Source organism: Microtus oregoni, unplaced genomic scaffold (genome assembly GCF_018167655.1).
Source record: "Microtus oregoni isolate MIOR12 unplaced genomic scaffold, Mior012 000015F_ref0000493, whole genome shotgun sequence".
In the NCBI taxonomy this organism is placed as follows: Eukaryota; Metazoa; Chordata; class Mammalia; order Rodentia; family Cricetidae; genus Microtus; species Microtus oregoni.
In genome coordinates, this window is record NW_024543074.1 from 48,691,045 (window position 1) to 48,716,690 (window position 25,646).

A 25,646-nucleotide genomic window follows, 5' to 3' on the forward strand; every position below is an offset into this window, starting at 1 on the left:
GTAGACCTGCATTCATTCGTCCAGTGTCGGCCTTTTCCACATCTTCCACATAAACCTGAAGGCTGAGTCCTCCTATTTCTGTTATTTCTAGAAGATGCATTATTATTATTTCTGAAAACCCATTGTTTACAATTACTTTTCATATGACCCATTTTGCCACAATTAAAACATTTGGTATTCTGGTGTCTCCTTTTACCATTGGAAATTGCTTCTTCTACCCATGCTTCAGTGCCATAGTCAAATGTATCAACATTCAGTGTATGCAAGACACATTCTTCCAAGGGCGCTGATCTGAACTTTAAAGGCCCCAAGATCTTTTTGCATTCCACATTTGCATTTTCATAAGCCGAAGACTCAATCATTATACATCTTGCTTCTGGGTCAGATATCCCTATTTGTACAGCCTTAGTTAATCTTTGTAAAAAGCCACTAAAGGGTTCTCTATGACCCTGTTTAACTCTGACAAATGATTCCATTCTCTGTCCTGGGTCTTGTACCCTGTCCCAAGCCCTTAAGGCTGCTGTAGTACACATGGAGAGTGTGTTTTCATCCAAATTAGCTTGTTCCTGAGGGTCGGAAAAGAGCCCTTCACCTAGAATTTTATCTAGGGAAATGTCAATTCCCTTTGCTTTTTCCTGCTGTTCTAAGAGTCTAGCCTCTTGCCTGAATAAGCATTTCCATTTCAATTGTGGTCCACTCTCAAGGACTGCAGAGCTTAACTGAAGCCAGTCCGAGGGAGTTGCTCTGCTTGTTGTGGCCCAAGATTTTAGCATCTCTTTAACAAAAGAGGCGTGCATCCCAAAAGTCACGACAGCCTGTTTAATTTCTTTGAGATCATTCATACGCACAGGCTCCCATGTATCTTCTTTGATGACCCTAGGGTTTCTGGAACCAATCACCTTCTCTGTTGTTATTACTGGAAAGGGAGGTAGAGCTGTAGGTAGAGCTTTGTGGAAATTGTCCCAGAGGGATTTATCCACAGATGTAGTTAAAATTTGCCTTTCTACCCTTTGCTCTTCTTCATCAGAATTTAGAAATTCCTCAATCTTTTCAATTCTATTCACCATTGCCTTCTGCAATGTCTGAATCTCCTGTCCAGAATTATGTTCCAAAGCCTTAATTGAGGATTCTAAAGTATGAAGTTTGTCCATTAGAGATAACTTCTCATCTTTGGACATAATTTTTATGGCATAAACCGTGCCTTCTTGTATTGACAATCTTTCTGCCAATCTGTCATAAGCTTTAGACAAAATTCGATTGTCACATTCAGCAGTTTTGATTCTCTCAGTTAATGTTTCAGTTCCTTCAGAAAGGGACTGCTGGAACTTACGATCCAAATCAGCTGTTCCTTCTTCCATAGTAATGAATTTCTCCTTAACATCAGCCTGTACCTTTTCTAAATTTTGCTCAGTTAACTGAGTCATGTTAAACAAAGATCTGTTCTCTTCCTGGAGAACTTCAAACTGATTCTTGAGAAGATTGTTGTCATTCTCAATAGTTTTTAAACGTTCAACCTCTGCCTTAAGAATACTGGATTCGTCTCTTAAAGACTTTATCATATTTCTATTGTCAAACCATATAGTGCCAAGGAAAACTACAAATCCCAGAAATATCCATAGATGTGGGGTGATAGACACCCCTTGTAAAATCTCCCACATGGTACACTCAAAAAGGCTGTTAAAATCTAAAATAGTCACGTTCTCAGACATGTTATTTATAAAGGAAAAAATTCTTTTACCTGCAATGACCGGTTCCTGCCAGTGGTGGTGAAAGAGTCCACTTGAGTCCACGTGGCCTAAGTCTGAAATAAATGACTCAAAAACAAAAATTGGAGCAGACACCAGGCTGATAAATAGCAATTGGGCTGGAAAGGGAACAGAGAAAAAGCCGCCAAAGTGAACAAATCAAAGGGACGCACGGCGTGGAGCCGGCTTGCAGGGACTGCAAAGCCTCCCCACCGCCGTCATGTGACCTGAGCGCCAGGTGGAGGTGGGAGGGGAACAGAGCAGAGCTGTGTACAGAGGCGCTTGTACCACTGTCGGGCAGGGCCAGGCGCACAGACTCGGCCGATTCCAAACCGCCTGGGAGGGCTAATTCTCCCATCCTGTTTGGCGACTTTCTAGCAGGCGCCAGGAAAAATCGAGTCACTCAGAATCTCAGCTGCTTCTGCAGCCGTAGTCAGGCAGAAGCGAACCGGTAAGGAGTAGTGCTGAGAAGGTACAATCTGCAAGCCGAGGGAGACCTCTGGAGGGGGGGTGCCGCTGGCTCCCAGCGGTCGCCCCCAGGAGCCTCCGATTTGGGTCGGGTATCCGCAAAGCCTTACAGGGAGCCAAATATGTAGTGGTGTAAATAAATGCATGCAGATTGTAAAGAAATACATACAGCTTTAATGAAGGACTAAACTTACAGAACTGAGGTTCCCGCTTAGCACAGGAAGCAGGAAAAAGGGACGCGCAGGCTCCCAATTTATCAGTAAACATTCGCCCGAGGCAAGCCCGCCCCTAAGGGGCTGGCTTAACCCTACAATGGACCAAGACATCAACACAGACACAGGTAGGGGCCCAGACTCCCGATATCCATAGGGCCCTCGGTAATAATGGGAGCCATGAAGAACAACACAGATTCCCACAGGTGCATCAGGGTCTTGGACCAAGTCATGGCCCTTGGCAGCAGCCCAGGCCCGGATAACATCATGGTCTTGGGTGGCAAGCAAGGCATCCACCTCAACTCATTCCTCACTGCCTCTTCAAATCTGTCTCTTCCGAGCCGCCTCTCTCTCTCTCTCTCTCTCTCTCTCTCTCTCTCTCTCTCTCTCTCCAATTTTGCCACCCTGTACACACTCTCCATATTGGTGTCTGACTGCCCAGAGCCAGAGGTCCCTGGCAGGGTTGTGGGTAAACTCTAGGTCTCTAGCCCTGGGTCGGAGCTGTGTTTGTCCTCTGTAGCCTGGCAGGCCTAGAAACGCCAAGCAACTCATGGTGAATTCTTTCCATCCCAGGTCCCTAGTGGAGGTTAAAATTTTAGTAGTCTACAGAGAAACCCTATCTCACCCCCCCCCCCAATTTTTTTTAATAATCAAAATTATTTATAAACCCTTAAGGAATCATAACACAGTGTAGGAAAACAACTGTAGATGACAAGTTTATTAACCCTGAAAATTTTTATTAGTATATTTACTAGTGACCAATGGTCTTAGAGCAGAATAGAAAAGAATGGTCTTTTCTATTATTATGAAAGCCATAATAGAAAAAATGAGCTGCTCCTTCTTCATCTTACTCCGAATTTGTGGCTCTCCCTAGCACCTTCCACAGGGCCCCCTTCACATCCTTGTTCCTCAGGGTATAAATCAGAGGGTTGAGCATGGGGGTGATGATGGTATAAAAAAGAGCAACGAACTTACCCTCACTCTCGGAATAGCTGCCCTTGGGTTGTAAGTATGTATAAATGGCCGAGCCATAAAACAGGGAGACCACCAGCATGTGGGAGCCGCAAGTTCCAAAAGCCTTTCTGCGTCCAGCCATTGACTTGATCTTCAGCACTGCCCTGGCAATCTGTGCATAGGAGCCTAGAATTAGTGTTGCAGGGAGGACCAAGACTATTGTTCGAGCTACAAACATCTTGGCCTCTGTTCTTTTTGTTTCTTCACAAACCAATTTTAGGAATATGGGCATCTCACAGAAGAAGTGATTCAACCAACGGCTACAGAGAGGCATGGCCATCATTAGACTTGTCTGAATCACAGAGTTCACAAGTCCCCCTACCCAGGAGGAGATGGCCAATGCTTGACACAGCTGAGGGTGCATAATGGTGGTGTAGTGGAGTGGACGGCACACAGCTGCATAGCGGTCAAAGGCCATCACCCCCAAGAGCACACACTCTGTGGAAGCCAGAGCAAGGAAAATAAGGAGCTGGGCTACACACCTTCCATAACTGATGGTCCTGTCAAGTCCATGGAGGTTGATCAGGAGCTGGGGCACAGTGCTGGTGGTGTAGCAGAGGTCCAGGAAGGAGAGGTGGGAGAGGAAGAAGTACATGGGAGTGTGTAATCGAACATCTATTCGGGAGAGAGCAATGATGATAGTGTTGCCGAAGAGAGTTAAGGAGTAGAAAATTGAAATAAAGACAAAAAAGACAGGTTCCAGATGAGGCCAATCTGAGAAGCCCACTAAAAAGAAGGCCTTGTCTGAACTGGAGTTGAAAGTTCCCATCGCCTTTGACCAGCACAAACAGTAAACAACCCAGTGCTTCCAGATGGAGGAGGGTGGGCTTGACCATTAGATCCCAAATTTTACAAATTCGTAGACTGTATTTTCCATTTTGCTATTTAGTTCCACCTATTCAGCTGGCTTTCTCTTCTTGTCTTCAGATGTGTGACATTCCTTTTTAAGATGATGCCCCCTTTGTTTGAGTTCTAGTTCTGGTCGTTTGTGTCATGGTTTTGTTGAGACCACTCAAACCTGTGGATTCAATGTTTCCATGTCTGGCAGGAGAGGTGACGTATCCCCATAGTCACAACATTGAGGAGTGGGTCCAAGTGCGGTAATGGGGAAGCTGCTTTTACAGTCGAATGTGGCATTGGAGACGCAGGCCATAGACAAAGCGCTTGTTTAGTATATGCAACTCCCACAGTTTGGGTTCTGAAAAATACTATCAGGCAATTAACAAATCTAATGTCTATGGGACAGAGAATTTCAGTAGATGAAGAGTCAAGAATGACCAGGCTGAGATCACAAAATTTCCCTCTGGTGTTCTTTTGCTTCCTTCCGCACAGAGAACATGGTCATTGAACCATTTTGGACTCCACACTCCCACAGCTTCCAGCTGCCTCAAAGGACTGAAAAGAGTGTAGATCCTTTTAGAAGAAACAATTGTTTTTATTACCAATGTTCCATGTCATGAATCATTGTGGCAGAACATGCTCTATTTTCCCCTCTGATTAATTCATTCCTGAAATTAGCAGAAAGAGCTTCTTTCTCCTCACAAATGGAAACTTCTTATATACTTTCTCTCCAGAAGTTTTGGCACTCTGTGAAACCTCTTCCATGCCATTGTCCAGTGAGATCTTAGGTGGCAGAGAACACAGTAAGTTTTAAAAGTAAAGAAATCACCATCAACTTTTTTAACTTTGTGAACTGGTTTTCTTCATTTTTAAATTTCTTTTTTGAGTATTCTTTTTATTTTTTTGAGATTATAATTATACCATTTCTATTCTTCCCTTTCTCAAAACCCTCCCATATACCCCTCCTTGTTCTCACTCAAATTCATGACCTCTTTTTCTTGAATTGTTGTTACATGAATCTCTCTCTCTCTCTCTCTCTCTCTCTCTCTCTCTCTCTCTCTCTCTCTGAGATTGGATAACCAATTGGTCTGTTAATCTCCAGGGAAGACTGTTTCTTCCCCTGTCATCACTCACGAGTTGCCTGTAGTTCTTTGTGTAGGGTTGAGGCCTCGTGGGCTTTCCCCAGTCCAGGTTAGTCTATTATTGTCCTTGTTCATCTCATCTTTAAGGAGCCGTGTTGTTGAGACTTTTAGGGTGTAACTTCTAACACAGTTTCACAGGAAACTTCCTGTTTCTCTGGCTCTTATGTTCCTTCTGCTCTCTCTTCTGCCACAACGTTTCCTGAACTCTGGGAGTAGTTTTGTAGCTATATCCTTCCCACCATCAATTTTTAAAAGGTTCCGCCACAGACATCTACGAACTCTCTTAGACCTTAATCACTTGCAATTATTTGTCAAGGCACAGTGTGCAGAAATCCTAACTGGAAACAAGCTCTTCTTGACATGTAGACATAGACATGCCAGATGAACTGCAATCCTTTCAAATAAATAGTGCCATACCTTATGGAATATAAGATGTACTCAGTGTTACTTCTGTTCATAATGTATAGTTGATCTTACATAACTTCAGCTAATGGAAGTATTTGTTTCTCCTTCAAATCTTATGAACATTCATTCCCATGAAGAACTGTGAGAATGAACAAGAATATACTTTAATATGCCAGTGAGAAACACATAAAAGTTGGTTTTCTTTCAAGGTTGTGATTTTTCATAGTAGAAATCACAGTTGGGAATGGAGAGATGTCTCAGAGACCAAGAGTGTGCATTGCTCTTGCAATACTCGAGTTTGGTTCCCAGCTTCTATGATAGGTGGGTCAAACTAAGCATAGCTTCAGATTCAGGGATGTCCTATACCTCTGGCCTCCACTGGTGCCAGTGGCTGTCCATCCACATCTACACGCATCCACAAATGGCTTGAAAAACAAAGCAGGCCACTAAAAATCAAAATAGGACTTAAGAAAATTTATCAGATAAGATTAAAAACAATTAATTAATGGAAACTACACTTCTCCTCAATATGAGAAAATTTACCAAATTAGCATCTTCTTTTTGTCATTTATTAATCCATGCTCCATTGTGATTCCAGGAAAGTGTTTGTGTATTATACTCAAAGCCATTTGTAGAAAAGATGGAAAGATGTGGATCATAAAGATAAAGTGGTAGGCACATATCAGTCTATGAAGTCCATAGTCAGGATAAAGTGGCAGGCACATATCAGCCTATGAAGTCAATAGGCAGATTTTGACAAATAATCTTTGTCACTTACTATGCCACCTCTTCTGAAGACTTGCTTTTGTGACCCTTAGATATAGAATAAAAAATATTTTTACAAGGTCTTTTTATTTTTTATTGCTTTATAAATTAATACCATTCAAAATTTCCACTTCCTCCCTTCCTCCCATTTCCCTCCCACTCCCGGACTCCCCCTTTCCCTCCCCCTCCAGTCTTAAGAGAGGGCAGGGTACCCTGCCCTGTGGGAAGTCCAAGGCCCTCCCCCTTATATCCAGATTTAGGAAGGTATGCATCCAAATAGACTGAACAGAGAATTCTCAACAGAAGAATTTCAAATGGCCAAAAGATACTTAAGAACATGTTCAACTTCCTTAGCTATCAGGGAAATGCAAATCAAAACAACTTTGAGATACCATCTTACACCTGTCAGAATGGCTAAAATAAAAAACACCAATGATAGCCTATGCTGGAGAGGATGTGGAGTAAGGGGAACACTCATCCATTGCTGGTGGGAATGCAAACTTGTGCAATCACTTTGGAAATCAGTGTGGCGGTTTCTGAGAAAATTGGGAGTCAACCTATCTCAGGATCCAGCATTATAAGGTCTTTAGATCTTGATTGACACTGAATGGTTTTTATAAATTCAGAATGGACAAGAAGAATAGAGGACACATACTTTCAACTGTTGTCTATCTCTACTTCCATTATTTAAAAAATATTTCTATATACTTGATTTATGTGTATGTGGGGCATGTGCATGTAAGAAGCCCTGGAGTGTGTGTTGGATGCCCTGGAGCTGGATTTATAGGAGACTCTGAGTCCCCCAACATGGGTGTTGGGAACTGAACTTGGGTCTGTTGATAGAGCATCAAGTTCACTTAATCGCTAAGCCACCTTCCCACCACCTGCAATGCTTTTCTTTGAGGATCATGTGAGGGATTCTTAATTTGTTCACTATCTTATATCATGTCAAATGCAGTGCCCAGAAAGATCGATCTTTCAACAGAAACCAATGAATGGATTAGTGAATGTATTCCGTGCCCAGGCAACATGCGTAGCAGGCAGGAAATAATTCAAACTTAGTTTCTGTTCAACAGGAAGGTATTATCTTATATGCGTTGTTTGTTGTTTATCATTTAGTAGCACAAAGGTTGCCAACATTCCTGCTTTATGGCTTTGTTAATGCATTTTCTAAAAACATGCTTGAAATGTTTGCAATGTAACAAAAACTTAATAAAATGGTCATATCTACTGTCTCTCGACTACTCAAGACAATGACACGTACATACTACCTTGTGAATCATTCTTTGGGCAATGTGGACTCCAGACTCCAAGTTCATGTAAAGAGTGGCTGATTTACAAAACCTCAGAAACCATACTAGCTCTCCTAAAACTGAGGATGTTAACGAGTCTCAGTGTTCACATGGCTTAAATCCATCTCTCCTAGATTGTCCACATGTTTATCACTCTGGAACAAAGTTATGATTATAGTATCTCTGTACTCCCTCATACATGTTTTCACTACTCTTTTATTAGCTTTGGTGATGTGCTCTGTCTCACTATGTCCACATCTGGAAATTGTGAAAATAAATCTTTCTGAAAGCTTTTTAAAAAATCTGTCAGGAGCACTTGGGAAGTTCATTCACATGTAAAAATCAGTGATTGAAATCTGGCTTATCCAACAGCCAACATCAGACTAAATGGAGACAAACTCTCAGCAATCCCACTAAAATCAGGAACAAGACAAGGTTGTCCACTCTCTCCATATCTATTCAATATATTTCTTAAGGTCCTAGCTAAAGCACTAAGACAACAAAAGAAGATCAAAGAGATGCAAATCAGAAAAGAAGTAGCCAAACTCTCCCTATTTGCTGATGATATGGTAGTTTACATAAGCAAAAATTCTACCAAGGAACCTCTGCAACTCATAAACACTTTCTGTAATGCAGCAAGATACAAGATTAACTAAAAAAAAATCAGTAGCCCTCCTATACATAGATGATAAATAGACTGAGAAAAAATCAGAGAAATATCACCCTTCACAATAGCCAAAATAGTATAAAATATATCCGAGTAACTCTAACCAATCAAGTGATTTTTAAACATAAAGCAAAGAAAACCAACCTACAAATCACAATCCCAGAAAATCTGGACAACAATGAGGACCCTAAGAGAGACATACGTAGATCTAATCTACATGGGAAGTAGAAAAAGACAAGATATCTGATGTGGAATTTCCCTCTGTATGCTGTGATTACCACTAATGAATAAAAAAAACTTCTTTGGACCTATAGCAAAGCAGAACTTAGGTAGGTGAGGAAAACTGGGCTAGTTGCTGGGAGAAGAAAGGCAGAGATGGCGCCGCCATGGAGCCGCCAGAGTCAGACATGCTGAAACTTTGCAGGTAGGCCACTGCCATGTGGCAATACACAGATTAATAGAAATGGTTTAAATTAAGATGTAAGTGTTAGCCTATAAGTAGTTAGAGCTAATGGGCCAAGCAATGATTTAATTAACACAGTTTTTGTGTGATTATTTCAGGTCAAAGCTAGTCAGGCGGCCAAGAAGAACAAGCAGCCCTCCTCCTTACTGCAGCCCTCCTCCTTCCTACAGATCTCCTGAGTTAATTGGGAGCATGGGGACCATGGGAAAAAGCTGAAGGGGAGGGGAGAGGAAGGGAGGGAAGCAGAGAAAAATGAATAGCTCAATAAAATCAATAAAGAAAAGAAATCTGGCATATCCCACACACCGGATCTAGTTCTACATCTTTTATCCCTGTTGGGCTTTGACATGGCCACACTAGCCAAGATATTGGACAACACTAAGCCTTCTGATGGGAGCCCAGAGTATGAGGGTGAGAAGTGGGCATGCCTCATTAATGATATAGACCTTCAGTTGACAGTCCTCCACATACTGAGCACAATGATCTCTGAATATGAAAATTACCAAGTTCTATATTCCTCAGTGCAGAGGGCACTTTAAAATCACTTTATTACTATCCAAATCTTTTGTCGCCATAAAAATGAAATTATGATAAGTGCATACAACTAAGTCCTTATGACTCAGCTTTTTAATCTCAGGTGTCACTGTGTTTATGAATTATCCCTTCACAACTCCAGACTGAAAGAACTAAAGGACAATCCAATCAAAAGTTGGCAAAAGCCCTGCTTGAGAAGCAGGTGTTTTTAATTGAGTTTTCTAGGTTAGAAAAAGACACCACAAGGCAATCATGCTAACCTTTGCTCATCTTTAAAGATCTGCCACTTGGCAAAGATGCCCAGTGCTTTCTTTTCAAAAAGTCAGACAGATTGCTGAAGTTTACATGAGGGGAGACTATGAGTTGGTCAGGAGTAAACTTGAAAATGAAGTTGTGTGGAATGGAGCTTTCTCTAACTGGTATCTATGCTTCTACCTTCAGATCTGTCTTCTCACTCAGAGATCATTAGCTGATCTCTCAGTATAAGTCAAAAATATTTTTTAATTAACCAAATGGTTAGCTATAATATTTGGAGCATTCTAAATGTTTGTTTTTTTAATCAATATAAAACATTGTTTAAAAATTTTATCACTATTCTTTAATTTCCCAACAAATATAAGATGTTTCTACACTTGAATATTTGATTTTCTGTGATACAAATGTCAGTGATTACCTGTGGTCAAGTCTATGTTCTTTGTGTGTGTATGGGCATATCTATGCGTTTGTTCATGATCTCTGTAAATAATGAATTCACCGATGAAAACCCTGTTTATTTCCCCAAACCATATAGTACTACATTCTACATTGGCACACTGATTTAATGTGTAGCTACTGGAATCACATTCAAGTAAAAAAAGTTATTTTATATTTGAGTAGAAGCTCCAGAAATTATCCCCTAATCATCTTCAGTGTTAGAGTACACATTTAATAATTTGAATCTAATTTACATCTTCCTTTTGTACCTGTATGTGTAACTTTGTCATCAAAGCTTGGGACTCTGACTCCCTACTAAACCTTACCAGCCACCAAGCATCCCTGTTAATTCCCCACCACCATCTGTATGTTCTTCTGCGAACTGAGTCATTCTTTGATCTGGACAATATCTCATTCACACTAGAAATCACACAGTAGCCCACTCCACACTTCAGACTTTTACAATAATCTTCAAAACTCTTGAACACTCAAAATACCACAACAATTTCCAGAGAAACACCATCTAACCAGACTTTGAATCCAGGCAGAGTATTAGACACTCAAAGACTAAATCAATAAATTGATTGTTTTAACTTGTATACAGAATTTTGTTTGGTTTGGAGTACATTCCCTACCTCTGTGTATTCTTAAAATAAATCATCCTTCCTCTGTTGCCATCTGACCCAAATCTATTATTTATTTCCTGGGTCTGCTATGTACAATTTACTCTGCATATTAAAGCCTTGGAATTTTCAGATTCGAGTTTTATAAAATATTTTAACATTATTTTAAATGGATATTTTTTACATTAAAAATATTTATTACTTTAACTGTGTGCAGTTGTGATAAATATTCACAAATGAGAAGACTTTGGCCTGCTGTGTCTACTGAAGTAAGTGGACGGCTGATAAAGACAAACTATCAGCAATAAAACATAACTTCAATGTCCTCAAGTCAGCTGACCATCAGAGTGGAGCCCCATGCTGCTCATGTAAGGGGATGTTTGTAATCTGATTTTCAGCTGTGAAGCCAGAGTACTCACCTCGTCAGTACTCACCCAAGTCCTAGGAAAGGAAACCACCACATTAACAGCTTGAATTCTATTGGCTTCACAGGCAATGTGAGACCTGCTTGGTATTGTCTAGACATAGAGAAGCTCAAGGTGGATATATCCCTCTGGGGCCCTGAATTCTTTCCTGAAGTAGAGGTCTTAGACAAGAGCTCCTGTCCCAGAGATCGTTATTTCCCACAGCTCTACACAGAGAAGTTGCTGATGTCCATGGCCTCCATGCTCCCTCTAGTTGGTTAACTGAAAATTGGAATGTTCTGGGGTATTTCCAAGTTGCCCCATGATGTTAAGGTTTTTAGTGTACTACTAATGCCCTGGAGATGTTACCAAGGCTTCCACAGTAACAGCAAAGAAAGAATTACTTTCCAGGTGTGGCCTTGGAGACCTGTGGGCCCCAATGAGGCAATTATAGTTAACTGATGGGCTTTCCATGATCCACCTTGAGTTATCAATTCCCTCTGTTCTTCATGCTTCAAATGAAACAGTTGTACTCAGCATCCTCAGTGTGGCTCTTAGATGACTCTGCCATCTGAGAGTCCTCATGTCTTACTTATTTTGGCAACAGGTTCTTTCTGCCTTGACCCATCAGAAAACACTTCATGACTCACTTGGGAGCAATCACTTAAATCTTTCCCTTCTCTAGACTCTTCATATAGTCCTTATGCCTTCTATTTATAGGAATCATCAAAGCAGCTAAATATTTCTTTCCTTAATGAAAATTTTGATGTTTTAATTTCTGTTACAATGTTTGCTATGTGAATATTTATTTTTGTCCCCCAAAAAACTGAAAAAATATCTGCCAATGTATCCTAAAACTGTGTATTATATATACATTTAACACTATTGTACATAATATAGGACAACTTTAAAAATCAAAACATTCTGTATCCACTTAAGGAATCATAATATAATACAGAGAAAATGATCTGTCATTGCAAAATTTCCAACCACAGAAAATTTCCTTGACAAGTATAGGCCTCAGATTCTCCATTAGTGAATAATTTAGTGTGGCTTATGTTTATTGTGTATGAAATGATGGCAATGTATGGGAGGTGACTTTTGTGTTTATTTAACACCTTTTTCACTGGGAGTTAGTGTTATTCTAATGATAAAGTCTATTTGGTGCCATTTTTGCCTGAATAGTACAGCCAAAAACATCTCCAGTGATCTCCAGCTCCGAGGACAGTCACAGTCAAGTGAGATAATTACTCCAGGGTAGGAAGTAAAACAACCCATACGTTCATCCTGAGCCCCTTCAACAGTAAAGAGGACTGTAGTTCTGCTTCCTGCATCCATGTTGGACAGATCACAACTACCTGTAACTCCAACAACAGGGGATTTGACACAGCCTTCTGGCCCCACGGGTATACACATATGTGGCACACACACACACACACACACACACACACACACACACACACTCGTGCACATACACATAAACATATGCATGCATGCAAGCTCAAATAAAAATCATTTAAAGATAAAGTACTCTGACAACATTACCATTTAGTAATGTCATGTAATGCAAATATTTAAAGTCTACAGTTTAATGACTTTTAGTTTGTTCCCTGCATTGTATATTTATCACTTCAGGCTTTCTTTTGGGAAACTGTGGAAATAGTCTTTTGTTTATTTGTTGTTTTGTTTTTTGTTTTTCAAGGCAAGTTTCTCTGTAGCTTTGGAGCCTGTCCTGGAACTAGCTCTTATAAACCAGGCTGGCCTAGAACTCACAAACTCACAGAGATCTGTCTCTCTCTGTCCCCCCAGTGCTGGGATTAAAGGCGTGCACCACCACTGCCTGGCAGAAAATATTCTGAAGTGATGAATACACAATAGTTTAAAATATGTTTTAAAAAGTTTGGTTTCATTATGTACATGGAAAATTTGGATCAAAACCACAATGAGATACCATCTCACCCTAGTCTGAGTGACATTACCCAAACAAGCAAAACCTATCAAATACTCTTGAAGACAGAGAAAAGGGAAGTCTGGCAGTTGGTAGGAATGTAAATTAGTATAGACATTAGGCTGACTGGTGTGCATGTCCTTCTAAAAACTGGATTTCTCACAGATCTATCAGATAAACCAGGAATTCTATTTTTGGGTGTAGAGCCAATGGAACTGAATCAACATTCCACATGTTTACTGTGTTTTCTGTAACAATGTTCACGGTAGTCAAGATGTAAAATCACTGTGAGTACCAATCAAAGGATGGATGGTTAAGAAAATGTTCAATAAATGCCTAATCTATTGCTATTCAGTCATAAAGGCGCATGAAATTCTGTCAGTTGCGTGGAACTGGTGAATTGAAGGATGCTGTATTAGGTAAGCTGGACACAGAAAGACAAGCACCACATATTCTCTCATATGTTGTTGCTAAAAACATTAGCCTGAATGGAAATCAGTGATGACTCGAGCTGGCTAAGAATGGAGTGGGGTGTTGATGGAAGCAGGGTTTTATAAGTTCACCTATATCCATGTGTTGAAATGTATTGAACCAAATTAACATATGAAATTAATGTTAGCCAAAACCAAAGCAAACTTGAAGAAATAGTTTATACAATGATTGGCAAGAAGTAAACATTAATAAATATTAGATGTATCTCCTTGCATGTAAGGGTGCATAGAAAAGAGATAAAAAAAAAAGTTGACAAAAATATTAAGAGGCAGGCGGCCGGAACACCTGGCGGCGGAAGGCGGCAGGAACACAGGGCGGCGGAAGGCGCGGCCGGAGGACGCCCAGCTCAGCCAGTGGGGACCGACTGGGACAGGCTGGAACCGGCTGGGACCGGAGCGGCAGCAGAGGACACAGGCTGCTGGCGGTGGGAACCGTGCCAGCAGCAGAAGCAGGCAGCAGGGACCGCGCAACACCAAGAACAGATCGCCCCACTACAATTAAACCAAAGAGGTAGGCCTTCAGTTGGGGAGGTCCCTGGCAAAGGAGGAGCCGGGTCCTATTCCTGAAGACCCTTCTGAGGGGTGAGAGGGATCTTGGCCCCCAGCAGGAACCAGGAAACAGAGCAAGGGCATTTTGTAAGAGGAGCCCCTGGCCAGCAGGGAAACCTGAACCAGTTTTAACAGACCCCTTAGATAGCATCGATAGGAGGAGATGGGCAGGCGCCAAGGAAAGAATTCACCCAATAATCTGAAAAACAACATGAAAATACCAGAACCCAATGATCTTACAGCAGAAGGTCTCCAACACCCTAACACAGAAGAAGTGGAAAAAATTGACTTTATGAAAGCAGTAGAATCCCTTAAACAACATGTGAAAAATGCCCTTATAGAAATGGATGAGAAGTATAACCAAAAATTTGAAGAAATGAGTAAATACGTACATAATACCCTGGGAAACCAGGAAAGAACGATCAAACAGGTAATGGAAACAGTCCAAGAATTGAAAACTGAAATGGAAGAAAGGAAGAAAACACAAACTGAGGACCAGCTGGATATGGAAAATCTAGGTCAACGAGCAGAGCCTACAGAAACAAGCATAATCAATAGAATACAAGAAATAGGAGAAAGAATCTCAGATTCTGAGGACACCATAGAGAAAATAAACGCTCTGATCAAAGAAAACTGCAAAGCCAACAAATTCTCATCACAAAACATTCAGGAATTATGGGACACAATAAAAAGACCAAATCTAAGAATAATAGGAATAGAAGAAGGAGAAGAGTCACAGCTCAAAGGCCCAGAAAATATTTTGAACAAAATTATGGAAGAAAACTTTCCCAACATAAAGAAAGATATTCCTTTGAATATTCAAGAAGCATACAGAACACCAAACAGACTGGATCAAAGGAAAACATCCCCTCGCCATATAATAATCAAAACACAAAATATACAGGTTAAAGAAAGAATACTAAGAGCTGCAAAGGAAAAAGGCCAAGTAACTTATAAAGGTAAACCGATCAGACTTACACCTGATTTCTCTATGGAAACAATGAAAGCCAGAAGGTCCTGGATAGAAGTACTGCAGAAGCTAAGAGACCATGGATGCAAGCCCAGACTACTATACCCAGCCAAGCTTTCGTTCACTATAAATGGAGAAATCAAGACATTCCAGGATAAGAACAAATTTAAACAATACGTAGCCACAAACCCAGCCCTACAGAAAGTAATAGAAGGAAAACCGCAACCCAAGGAATCCAACATTGCCAACACTGCCTACAATAACTCGGGCATCTAGCGACCCTTCACTAGCACAACTCAAAGAAGGGAGACACACAAATTCTACTTCCAAAAACAATAAGAATATCTGGCATAAACAACCACTGGTCATTAATATCACTTAATATTAATGGTCTCAATTCACCTATAAAAAGGCACAGGCTAAGAGATTGGATACGAAAACAGGATCCAACATTCTGCTGTTTGCAAGAAACACATCTCAACCACAAAGACAGGCATCTACTCAGAGTAAAGGGTTGGGAAAAGGTCTTTCAAGCAAATGGTCTTAAGAAAAAAGCAGGTGTGGCCATATTAATTTCTAACAAAACTGACTTCAAACTAAAATCAATCAGAAGAGATCGAGATGGACACTTTATACTCATAACAGGAACAATTTGTCAGGATGACGTCTCAATCCTGAATATTTACGCCCCTAATATAAAAGCACCCACTTATGTAAAAGAAATATTACTAAAACTCAAGGCAGACATCAAACCACACACACTAGTAGTAGGAGACTTCAATACACCTCTCTCAGCAATGGACAGGTCAATCATACAGAAACCTAATAGAGAAGTAAGAGAACTACTGGAGGTAATGAAGCAAATGGACTTAACAGACATCTATAGAACATTCCACCCAAATAGGAAAGAATATACCTTCTTCTCTGCAGCTCATGGAACCTTCTCGAAAATTGACCACATACTCGGAAACAAAGGAAACCTCCACAGATACAAAAAAAATATCAGTGTCCACCTGTGTCTTATCAGATCACCACGGATTAAAGTTAGAATTCAACAACAATCCTACCTCCAGAAAGCCGACAAACTCATGGAAACTGAACAGTCAACTACTGACCCACACCTGGGTCAAGGAAGAAATCAAGAAAGAAATTAAAGTCTTCCTTGAATTTAATGAAAATAAAGGGACAACATACTCAAACCTATGGGACACAATGAAAGCAGTGGTAAGAGGAAAGTTCATAGCACTAAGTGCCCACTTAAAGAAAACGGAGAAAGCATACATCGGAGACTTAACAGCACACCTGAAAGCTTTAGAAAAAAAAGAAGCAGACTCACCTAGGAGGAGTGGAAGACTGGAAATAATAAAACTGAGGGCGGAAATCAACAAAATAGAAACGCAGAAAACAGTCCAAAGAATCAATGAAACAAAAAGTTGGTTCTTGGAGAAAATCAACAATATCGACAAACCCCTATCCAAACTAATTAAACGACAGAGAGAGAACACGCAAATAAATAAGATCAGAAATGAAAAGGGGGACATAACCACAGACACAGAGGAAATTCAGAGACTCATTAGATCTTACTACAAAAGCCTGTATGCCACAAAACTAGAAAATGCAAAAGAAATGGACATTTTTTTAGATAAGTGCCACATACCAAAGCTAAACCAAAACCAGGTGAACGATCTAAATAGACCTGTTAGTCACGAAGAACTAGAAACTGTTATCAAAAATCTACCTTCCAAAAAAAGCCCAGGACCAGATGGTTTCAATGCAGAATTCTACCAGAACTTCCAAGAAGAGCTAATACCTATACTCCTTAATATTTTACAATATAGAAACAGAAGAGTCATTGCCAAATTCCTTTTATGAAGCTACAGTTACCCTGATACCAAAACCACACAAAGATCCACCCAAGAAAGAGAATTACAGGCCTATCTCACTCATGAATATTGACGCAAAAATTCTCAATAAAATACTGGCAAACCGAATCCAAGAACACATTAGAAAAATTATCCATTATGATCAAGTAGGCTTCATCCCAGAGATGCAGGGCTGGTTCAACATACGCAAATCTATCAATGTAATCCAGCATATAAATAAACTGAAAGAAAAAAACCATATGATCATTTCATTAGATGCTGAAAAAGCATTTGACAAAGTTCAACACCCCTTTATGATAAAAGTCTTGGAGAGATTAGGGATACAAGGGTCATACCTAAATATAATAAAAGCTATTTACAGCAAGCCAACAGCTAACATTAAATTAAATGGAGAAAAACTCAAAGCCATCCCACTAAAATCAGGAACACGACAAGGATGTCCACTCTCTCCATACCTCTTCAATATAGTGCTTGAAGTTCTAGCAATAGCAATAAGACAACATAAAGGGATCAAGGGGATTCGTATCGGAAAAGAAGAAGTTAAGCTCTCGTTATTTGCGGATGATATGATAGTATACATAAGCGACCCCAAAAACTCTACCAGAGAACTCCTACAGCTGATAAACACCTTTAGTAATGTGGCAGGATACAAGATCAACTCCAAAAAATCAGTGGCCTTCCTATACACTAAGGATAAGGAAACAGAGAGGGAAATTAGAGAAGCATCACCTTTCACGATAGCCACAAATAGCATAAAATATCTTGGGGTAACTCTGACCAAGGATGTGAAAGATCTATTTGACAAGAACTTTAAGTCTTTGAAGAAAGAAATTGAAGAGGACACCAGAAAATGGAAAGATCTCCCTTGCTCCTGGATAGGGAGGATCAACATAGTAAAAATGGCAATTCTACCAAAAGCAATCTATAGATTCAATGCAATCCCCATCAAAATCCCATCAAAATTCTTCACAGATCTGGAGAAGACAATAATCAACTTTATATGGAAAAACAAAAAACCCAGGATAGCCAAAACAATCTTCTACAACAAAGGAGTGTCTGGAGGCATTACCATCCCTGACTTCAAACTCTACTACAGAGCTACAGTATTGAAAACAGCTTGGTATTGGCATAAAAACAGAGAAGTCAATCAATGGAATAGAGTAGAAGACCCAGATTTTATCCCACAAACCTATGAATACCTGATTTTTGATAAAGGAGCTAAAAGTATACAATGGAAAAAAGAGAGCATCTTCAACAAATTGTGCTGGCAAAACTGGATGTCAACCTGTAGAAGAATGAAAATAGATCCATATCTCTCACCATGCACAAAACTCAAGTCCAAATGGATTAAAGACCTCAATATCAGTCTGAACACACTGAACCTGATAGAAGAGAAAGTGGGAAGTACTCTACAACACATGGGCGCAGGAGACCACTTCTTACGTATAACCCCAGCAGCACAGACATTAAGGACCTCATTGAATAAATGGGACCTCCTGAGACTGAGAAGCTTCTGTAAAGCAAAGGACACTGTCGCTAAGACACAAAGGCAACCCACTAACTGGGAGAAGATCTTCACCAACCCCGCAACTGACAAAGGTCTGATCTCCAAAATATATAAAGATCTCAAGAAACTAGACCGTAAAAGGCTAACCTACCCAATTATAAAATGGGGCATTGAGCTGAACAGAGAATTCTCAACAGAAGAAGTTCAAATGGCCAAAAGACACTTAAGGTCATGCTCAACTTCCTTAGCGATCAGGGAAATGCAAATCAAGACAACTTTAAGATACCATCTTACACCTGTCAGAATGGCTAAAATAAAAAACACCAATGATAGCCTTTGTTGGAGAGGTTGTGGAGAAAGGGGTACACTCATCCATTGCTGGTGGGAATGCAAACTTGTGCAACCACTTTGGAAAGCAGTATGGCAGTTTCTCAGGAAATTCGGGATCAACTTACCCCTGGTCCCAGCATACCACTCTTGGGAATATACCCAAGAGAGGCCTTATCATACAACAAAAGTATATGCTCTACGATGCTCATAGCAGCATTGTTTGTCATAGCCAGAACCTGGAAACAACCTAGATGCCCTTCAATGGAAGAATGGATGAAGAAAGTATGGAATATATACATATTAGAGTACTACTCAGCAATCAAAAACAAGGACTTCTTGAATTTTGCATGCAAATGGATGGAAATAGAAAACACTATTCTGAGTGAGGTAAGCCAGACCCAAAAAGAGGAACATGGGATGTACTCACTCATATTTGGTTTCTAACCATAAACCAAGGACATTGAGCCTATAATTAGTGATCCTAGAGAAGCTAAATAAGGAGAACCCAAAGACAAACACATAGGCATCCTCCTGAATATTAACCTTCATCAGGCGATGAAAGTAGACAGAGACAGAGACCCACATTGGAGCACAGGACTGAAATCTCAAGGTCCAAATCAGGAGCAGAAGGAGAGAGAGCACGAGCAAGGAACTCAGGACCGCGAGGGGTGTACCCACACACTGAGACAATGGGGATGTTCTTCTGGGAACTCACCAAGACCAGCTGGCCTGGGTCTGGAAAAGCCTGGGATAAAACCGGACTCTCTGAACATAGGGGACAATGAGGACTACTGAGAACTCAAGAACAATGGCAATGGGTTTCTGATCCTACTGCACGCACTGGCTTTGTGAGAGCCTAGGCAGTTTGGATGCTCAACTTACTAGACCTGGATGGAGGTGGGGGTTCCTTGGACTTCCCACAGGACAGGGAACCCTGATTGCTTTTCGGGCTGTGGGGGGGGGACTTAATTGGGGGAGGGGGAGGGTAATGGGAGGCGGTGGCGGGGAAGAGACAGAAATCTTTAATAAATAAATAAATTTAAAAAAATTAAGAGGCTATTGTGAGTATTTAGATCCTAGAATTTTTTTTAAATGTATATTCTAAATTGTTTGGATGTATCTCCTTACCTCATTTTAAAACACTTTAAGGAATGCGATTGTATCTCAGCTTTAGTTCATCTAAAATATCAAGGTACAAAAATTCAATGCCCGGAACCACCAATAATATATTCTTAAGTGCTTGCTAATGAGATGATATGAGACTATCTCATTGTCCTGCTAATTTTCATTTCATTGATTATATGGAGATGAGAACATCCTTTTTGCATGGTTTATTTTCCATTTCATTTTCTTCTTTAATTGCCTGCTTATATTCTTTTCAATCATATTATGATACTTGTACTTTTCTGAAAGAGTTTTAGTACATTGATTGTGCACATTGTAAGTCCTCATCTCTAGCTTATTTTATTTTTTACTTTATTTAGAGTGAGGGAAAGAGAGAGGAAGAGAGAGAGAGAGAGAGAGAGAGAGAGAGAGAGAGAGAATGAGAGAACTCACTCATGCCTTGTTGGAAGAAGAGCCGCTTAGCCCCGAAATAATCACAAAAAAACTGTATTCATTAAATCACTGCTTGACCCATTAGCTCTAGCTCATTATTTACTACCTCTTACATATTAATTTAACCCATTTCTATTAATCTGTGTATCATCACGAGGCTGTGGCTTACCGAGTAAAGTTCCCAGAGTCTGTCTCTGGCAGAATCCATGGAGGTTCCATGGCTTTTTTCTGACTCCACCTTTTTTTTTTCCTCCTAGCATTCAGTTAGTTTTTCCCACCTACCTCTGTTCCACTATAACTCTGCTATAGGCTCAAAGCAGTTTCTTTATTAACCAATGATATTCACAGCATACAGAGGGGAATCCCACATCAATGCCTCTACTCTAATCCTATTCAATTCTTCATGTTTTGAGGCTTAAAATCACAACTGCAGCAACAAACTCTATCTCTGGAGAAAAGAGAGAGGATGGTTCATAGATACTGGGGCTCAGTTGGTTGGTAGAAATAACAACTGTGGTTTACAACATCTGTCTCTTTCAAAAGTACTGAGTACAGAGGATTTTGAATGCTGACAATACAAAGAAATGGTACATGTTTGTGGTTATATATATGCCAGTTATTCAGATTTAATCATTACAGATGTCTGTCTATTGCAATATTGCCATGGACTTTGTAAATATTGAAAGAGTTGAGGCTGAGTTGTGCCAAATAAAATGCTGACGAAGAATCTTGTTTATAACGGAGAAAAAAATTTTGCAAAGAGGCATTTAGACACTTTTCCTAGATCTTTTGGGGAGGGTTACATCACACCCCTAATGTGGGGAAATAGTCTTAATCACAAGATAGCTGAAGATAAGACTTTAATGCACACAAATAAATAAACTATTTGAAGTAATACTTATTATACCCTAGATTTGAACCCATTCTCTAGTATGCGTCTCTGAGACATCCCTACTCTATTTGAGAAGTGCACTTATTTTATCATTCCTTCATGCACTATTTATTTTTTGTTTAAAAACATATAAAATAAGTTTTGCTTCAGTGACTTTCTTAGGGTTTTTATTGTTTTATGAAGATCTCAGTGTATATAGAAATTTATTAAAATATTTATAGTTTTTTCTTGCTAGTCTTTTATTAATTTGTGTACTATACTCAATCAAATAACTATAAAAATATTAGTTCATGAGGTCACTATCTAAATAGGTCAGTTGAAACAAAGGCTTCAGGAAACAAGAAGATTTGTTCACTAATTTTCCTTTCAGGAACAAAATTCTTTGGTAGACTCATCAAAGCAAAAGTAAATCAGAAACTATCCATTTCTATAGTTACAGTCAACCATATCCCAGATAAACGTTGCAAAGACCGACTTTATAATGAATTAGGTAAGAAAGAAAACGAGTTTAGAAGGAAAGAATCAAGTTTATAAAAAAAAACATGGCAGGGTGGAGATCGTTGAAAAGGTGAAGATAAGAGGGAAGGAAAAAGACAGGAAACGAAAGAGTCTCTCTTGAGAGACTGTAGCACAGGTGAATTGATACTTTAGCTGATTTGAAACAAGTGTAATGCTTTTTATAAGCCAATTCTTTTCACGAAACAATACTCTTTTGCCTTTGGAAGTTCTTTCAGACTCTGAAGGTTTCTTTTCCCTCTTTCTTTAGCCTGTATAGCAGAAACTCCGGAGGGATAGAAAGACTATGAGAGCTTAGGAAGCTCCTTTAGCAGACCATATTCAGCATGTTAGCTGGCTTTTAACTCTTCTGTCGTCTCTGTCACTGCACACTATATAAGTGTAACTGGTCTGGCCAGACTGAAGACATCTAAAGAGATATTTTTGTCCTTCAATCTGACTACCATACTCAAAACAATGGGCCATAAAGAAAGAGGAAGCCTGAGAGGCAGGAAGGACAGAGGGAGATCTCGTCTCTTTGCAAGAAATTTCAAATAGTTCTAACAATTTCTCAGACCACTTTATAGGATCCGATTTAAACTCAAAATGAAGGACCAAAGTGTTGGATGGGGCCCACCACCATGGAAAATACTTAGTTGTGCATGTTTATTTCCTTGATCTCACTTCAGGATGAAGTGAATGGGGGCTTTGCTGGATCTCTTTATCCTTATTCCCGATGTGGTCACATTGAATAAATCTCTTTATCCTAAAAAAAAAATATTAGAGACTCTCTAATGAATGCCTATTATGTATTTTTTTAATTATTTATTATGTATATAGTGTTCTGGAGACTAGATCTCATTATAGATGTGTGTGAGCCATCATGTGGTTGCTGGGAATTGAACTCAGGACCTCCGGAACAGCAGTCAGTTCTCTTAACCTCTGAGCCATCTCTCCAGCCCCCTATTATGTATTTTTATGTGAAAAATATAAACTACCTAGAAGATGAGGCCATATAGCATAGTACCTATATGATCTTCTTAAATTTTAAGATCTGCCTTGAGTCAGTCTAGTGTCTGACACTGGAACTTAGAAGCTTATTTAGAAGGACATATACACTTCGAAAGAAAACCAATCTTTAAACACATGGGAAAGGGCTGATGAGATGGCCAGGGATCCTTACAGTGCAATAAAAGAACTTGCCTCTGCAAGTTGTTCTCTCTCTCTCTCTCTCTCTCTCTCTCTCTCTCTCTCTCTCTCTCTCACACACACACACACACACAGACACACACAAATAAATAAGTGTGAAACAAGTTGTTAAATTCACGGGGGAGACGGCAGTGGTAGAGTGTCAAAGGCCATTGCCTCCTTCAAGTTCCTACCTATTTCCGAAACCTTCTGGTTCTGTTTACCTCATTTGTGTACCACTCTCTCGTGGGTTACTATATGTATGCTCATGTCTTCTCTATTTTCTTTCCTCTTACATGAGAATCTTTTCATGGCACTCAGCCTCCTGGTATGGTTTCCTGGTGCAGCTGGAGAGACTATGATGCATCTTTGTGTATAACTGTCCTAACCGCACTGCCTTCTGTAGCCACAACTCTCCCACTGGCCGTGGCCTCCTTATCTCTCCAGGTAACATTAGCCACTGGGAGGTCAGTGGGGTAGCTACTATCGGGGAACATAGAGACAGACTCTAAGGTGTGTGAGAATATAGCCAGCCTGGCAATTATTTGGAAATCCAACGGTGAATTCAAGTCCTATACCTTTGATCAAAGGGTCATCTACATACATGACATCACACTGGAAATCAAGGACTCTGGATAAGGTGATATCATATTTAATTAAGTCTTCCTTTGTTCTTAGAAATGCCTGTGATCTAGCTCTACTTTCCACGTACAGTTTAAATGCAAGCCTTCCTAATATTCTTGTGGAAGGTAGCTATATAGATCAGCGTCTCCTCTCTTACACAAAGATCATACACACTAACCTAGAAAGCACTACAGGAGAACTGCAAGCCCCTCTTCCCCATCCCATTTCCAGATTCCCAGAAGAACAGTTGTGGAACCTCGAGGGCTGTTTGTCCCTAGTGACCCTCAAAGGTGGGTTTCAGATTACGAGCGATATCACAGAGAATTGTAGTTGTCCTTCTTCTCCTCTTATGCTAAGTCTGTGCTTTTCCCAAGTACCTTCCACAGAGCCCCCTTCACATCCTTGTTCCTCAGAGTATATATTAAAGGGTTGAGAATGGGGGTGAGTATAGTATAAAAAACAGCCACAAACTTTCCCTTAGTCTCTGAATATCGGTGGATGGGTTGGAGATATGTGTATATGCCCGAGCCATAAAACAGAGAGACCACAATCAGATGGGACCCACACGTCCCAAAAGCCTTTCTGCGTCCAGCTATTGACTTGATTCTCAGAATTGCCCTGGCAATGTGCCCATAGGAGCCTAAAATCAGCGCTGCGGGGAATAACAAGATTATTGTTCGAGCAACAAACATCTTGGCCTCTGTTCCATTAGTGTCTTTATAAGTCAGCTTCAGGAATATGGGCATCTCACAGAAGAAGTGATTCAGCCGATGGCTACAGAGGGGCATGGCCATAACAAGTCCTGTCTGGATCACAGAGTTCACAAGGCCAGACACCCAGGAGAGGATGGCCAGCGCCTGACACAGCTGAGGATGCATAATGGTGGTGTAGTGTAGTGGACGGCACACGGCCGCATAGCGGTCAAAGGCCATGACCCCCAAGAGCAGACACTCTGCGGAAGCCAGAGCAAGGAAAACGAGGAGCTGAGCCACGCACCCTCTGTAGCTGATGGTCCTATCAAATCCACAGAGGTTAATGAGAAGCTGAGGCACGGTGCTGGTGGTGTAGCAGAGGTCCAGGAAAGAAAGATGGGAGAGGAAGAAGTACATGGGTGTGTGCAGTCTGAGGTCCAGCCGTGAGAGGACAATGATGGTGGTGTTGCCAAGGAGGGTTAGCAAATAAAAGACTAGGATAAAAACAAAGAGGAAAACTTCCAGTTGGGGAAAATCTGAGAAACCTACCAATATGAAGTCCCCCCCTAAACTGGCATTGAAAGTCCCCATTGCCCTTCATTTGAGCAGTGTGGACACACGCAAAGCCTCCTAGAGCAGCATGGGCTAAAACATTATCCCCACGATTCCTTAAACGCCCCAGAATTCTGCATCACATTCTCTATTAGTACCCAGTTCCACTTTCCCAGTACTCTTTCTCCTCCCTCCTTTAGACAGGAAATGGCTAGGTTAGGAATGAGTGGGTTGTGTTTGAACTCTCGTTTTCAATGTTCTCTGATTTTATTCTTACTGCTCAAGTATTTGGGAGGATCCCTTTGACGTCATTGTCTAGGCTTCCTTGTCTAAAGTTAGAGCCCAGGTACTCATCACCTCCCTCACAGCGTGAGGTTAGTATCCAAATGCACTAACATGGATCTAATGTGGACCTCAGGGTGCAGCTAACTAAAGGACCTTGTATCTAGCATGTGAAATTTCTAGATTCAACCTCCATCACTGCCCTTCAAAAGATAAAAATAAAGAGATAAAACAGAACGTGTAAAGTGTAGCATTCATGTTTCTGCTATTTTGCTGGTTTGGGTCGTTCCTCTTCTCTTTCTAGAAGGTGGAGTACTCCTGCAGGTTGGGACCCAGGACTAACAAGGCTGGTATCATAAGTTCACCCTCTGAGCACTCATCTGCCTTCTGCTCCAGGAGCTGTCGGTGTGCCAACCCTG

The 25,646-nt window shown here is 40.5% G+C and overlaps 2 protein-coding genes across 2 annotated transcripts; both read right to left on the reverse strand.

Moving 5' to 3' along the window:
* Nucleotides 1–3,272: 3,272 nt before the first annotated feature.
* Nucleotides 3,273–4,208, reverse strand: LOC121456802 (olfactory receptor 10-like). Its single transcript, XM_041665267.1, has one exon. It carries the CDS (start codon nt 4,206–4,208, stop codon nt 3,273–3,275), a length of 936 nt encoding a protein of 311 aa, XP_041521201.1.
* A 19,840-nt stretch (nt 4,209–24,048) lies between these two features.
* On the reverse strand, nt 24,049–24,984 carry LOC121456746 (olfactory receptor 10-like). Its single transcript, XM_041665176.1, has one exon. The coding sequence runs from the start codon at nt 24,982–24,984 to the stop codon at nt 24,049–24,051; it is 936 nt and encodes a 311-aa protein (XP_041521110.1).
* Between the last annotated feature and the right edge of the window lie 662 nt (nt 24,985–25,646).

What these genes read in the sequence shown, in the direction of transcription:
- LOC121456746 (XM_041665176.1), bottom strand. Translation starts at nt 24,984, where the DNA reads ATGGGGACTTTCAATGCCAGTTTAGGGGGGGACTTCATATTGGTAGGT.
- LOC121456802 (XM_041665267.1), bottom strand. Translation starts at nt 4,208, where the DNA reads ATGGGAACTTTCAACTCCAGTTCAGACAAGGCCTTCTTTTTAGTGGGC.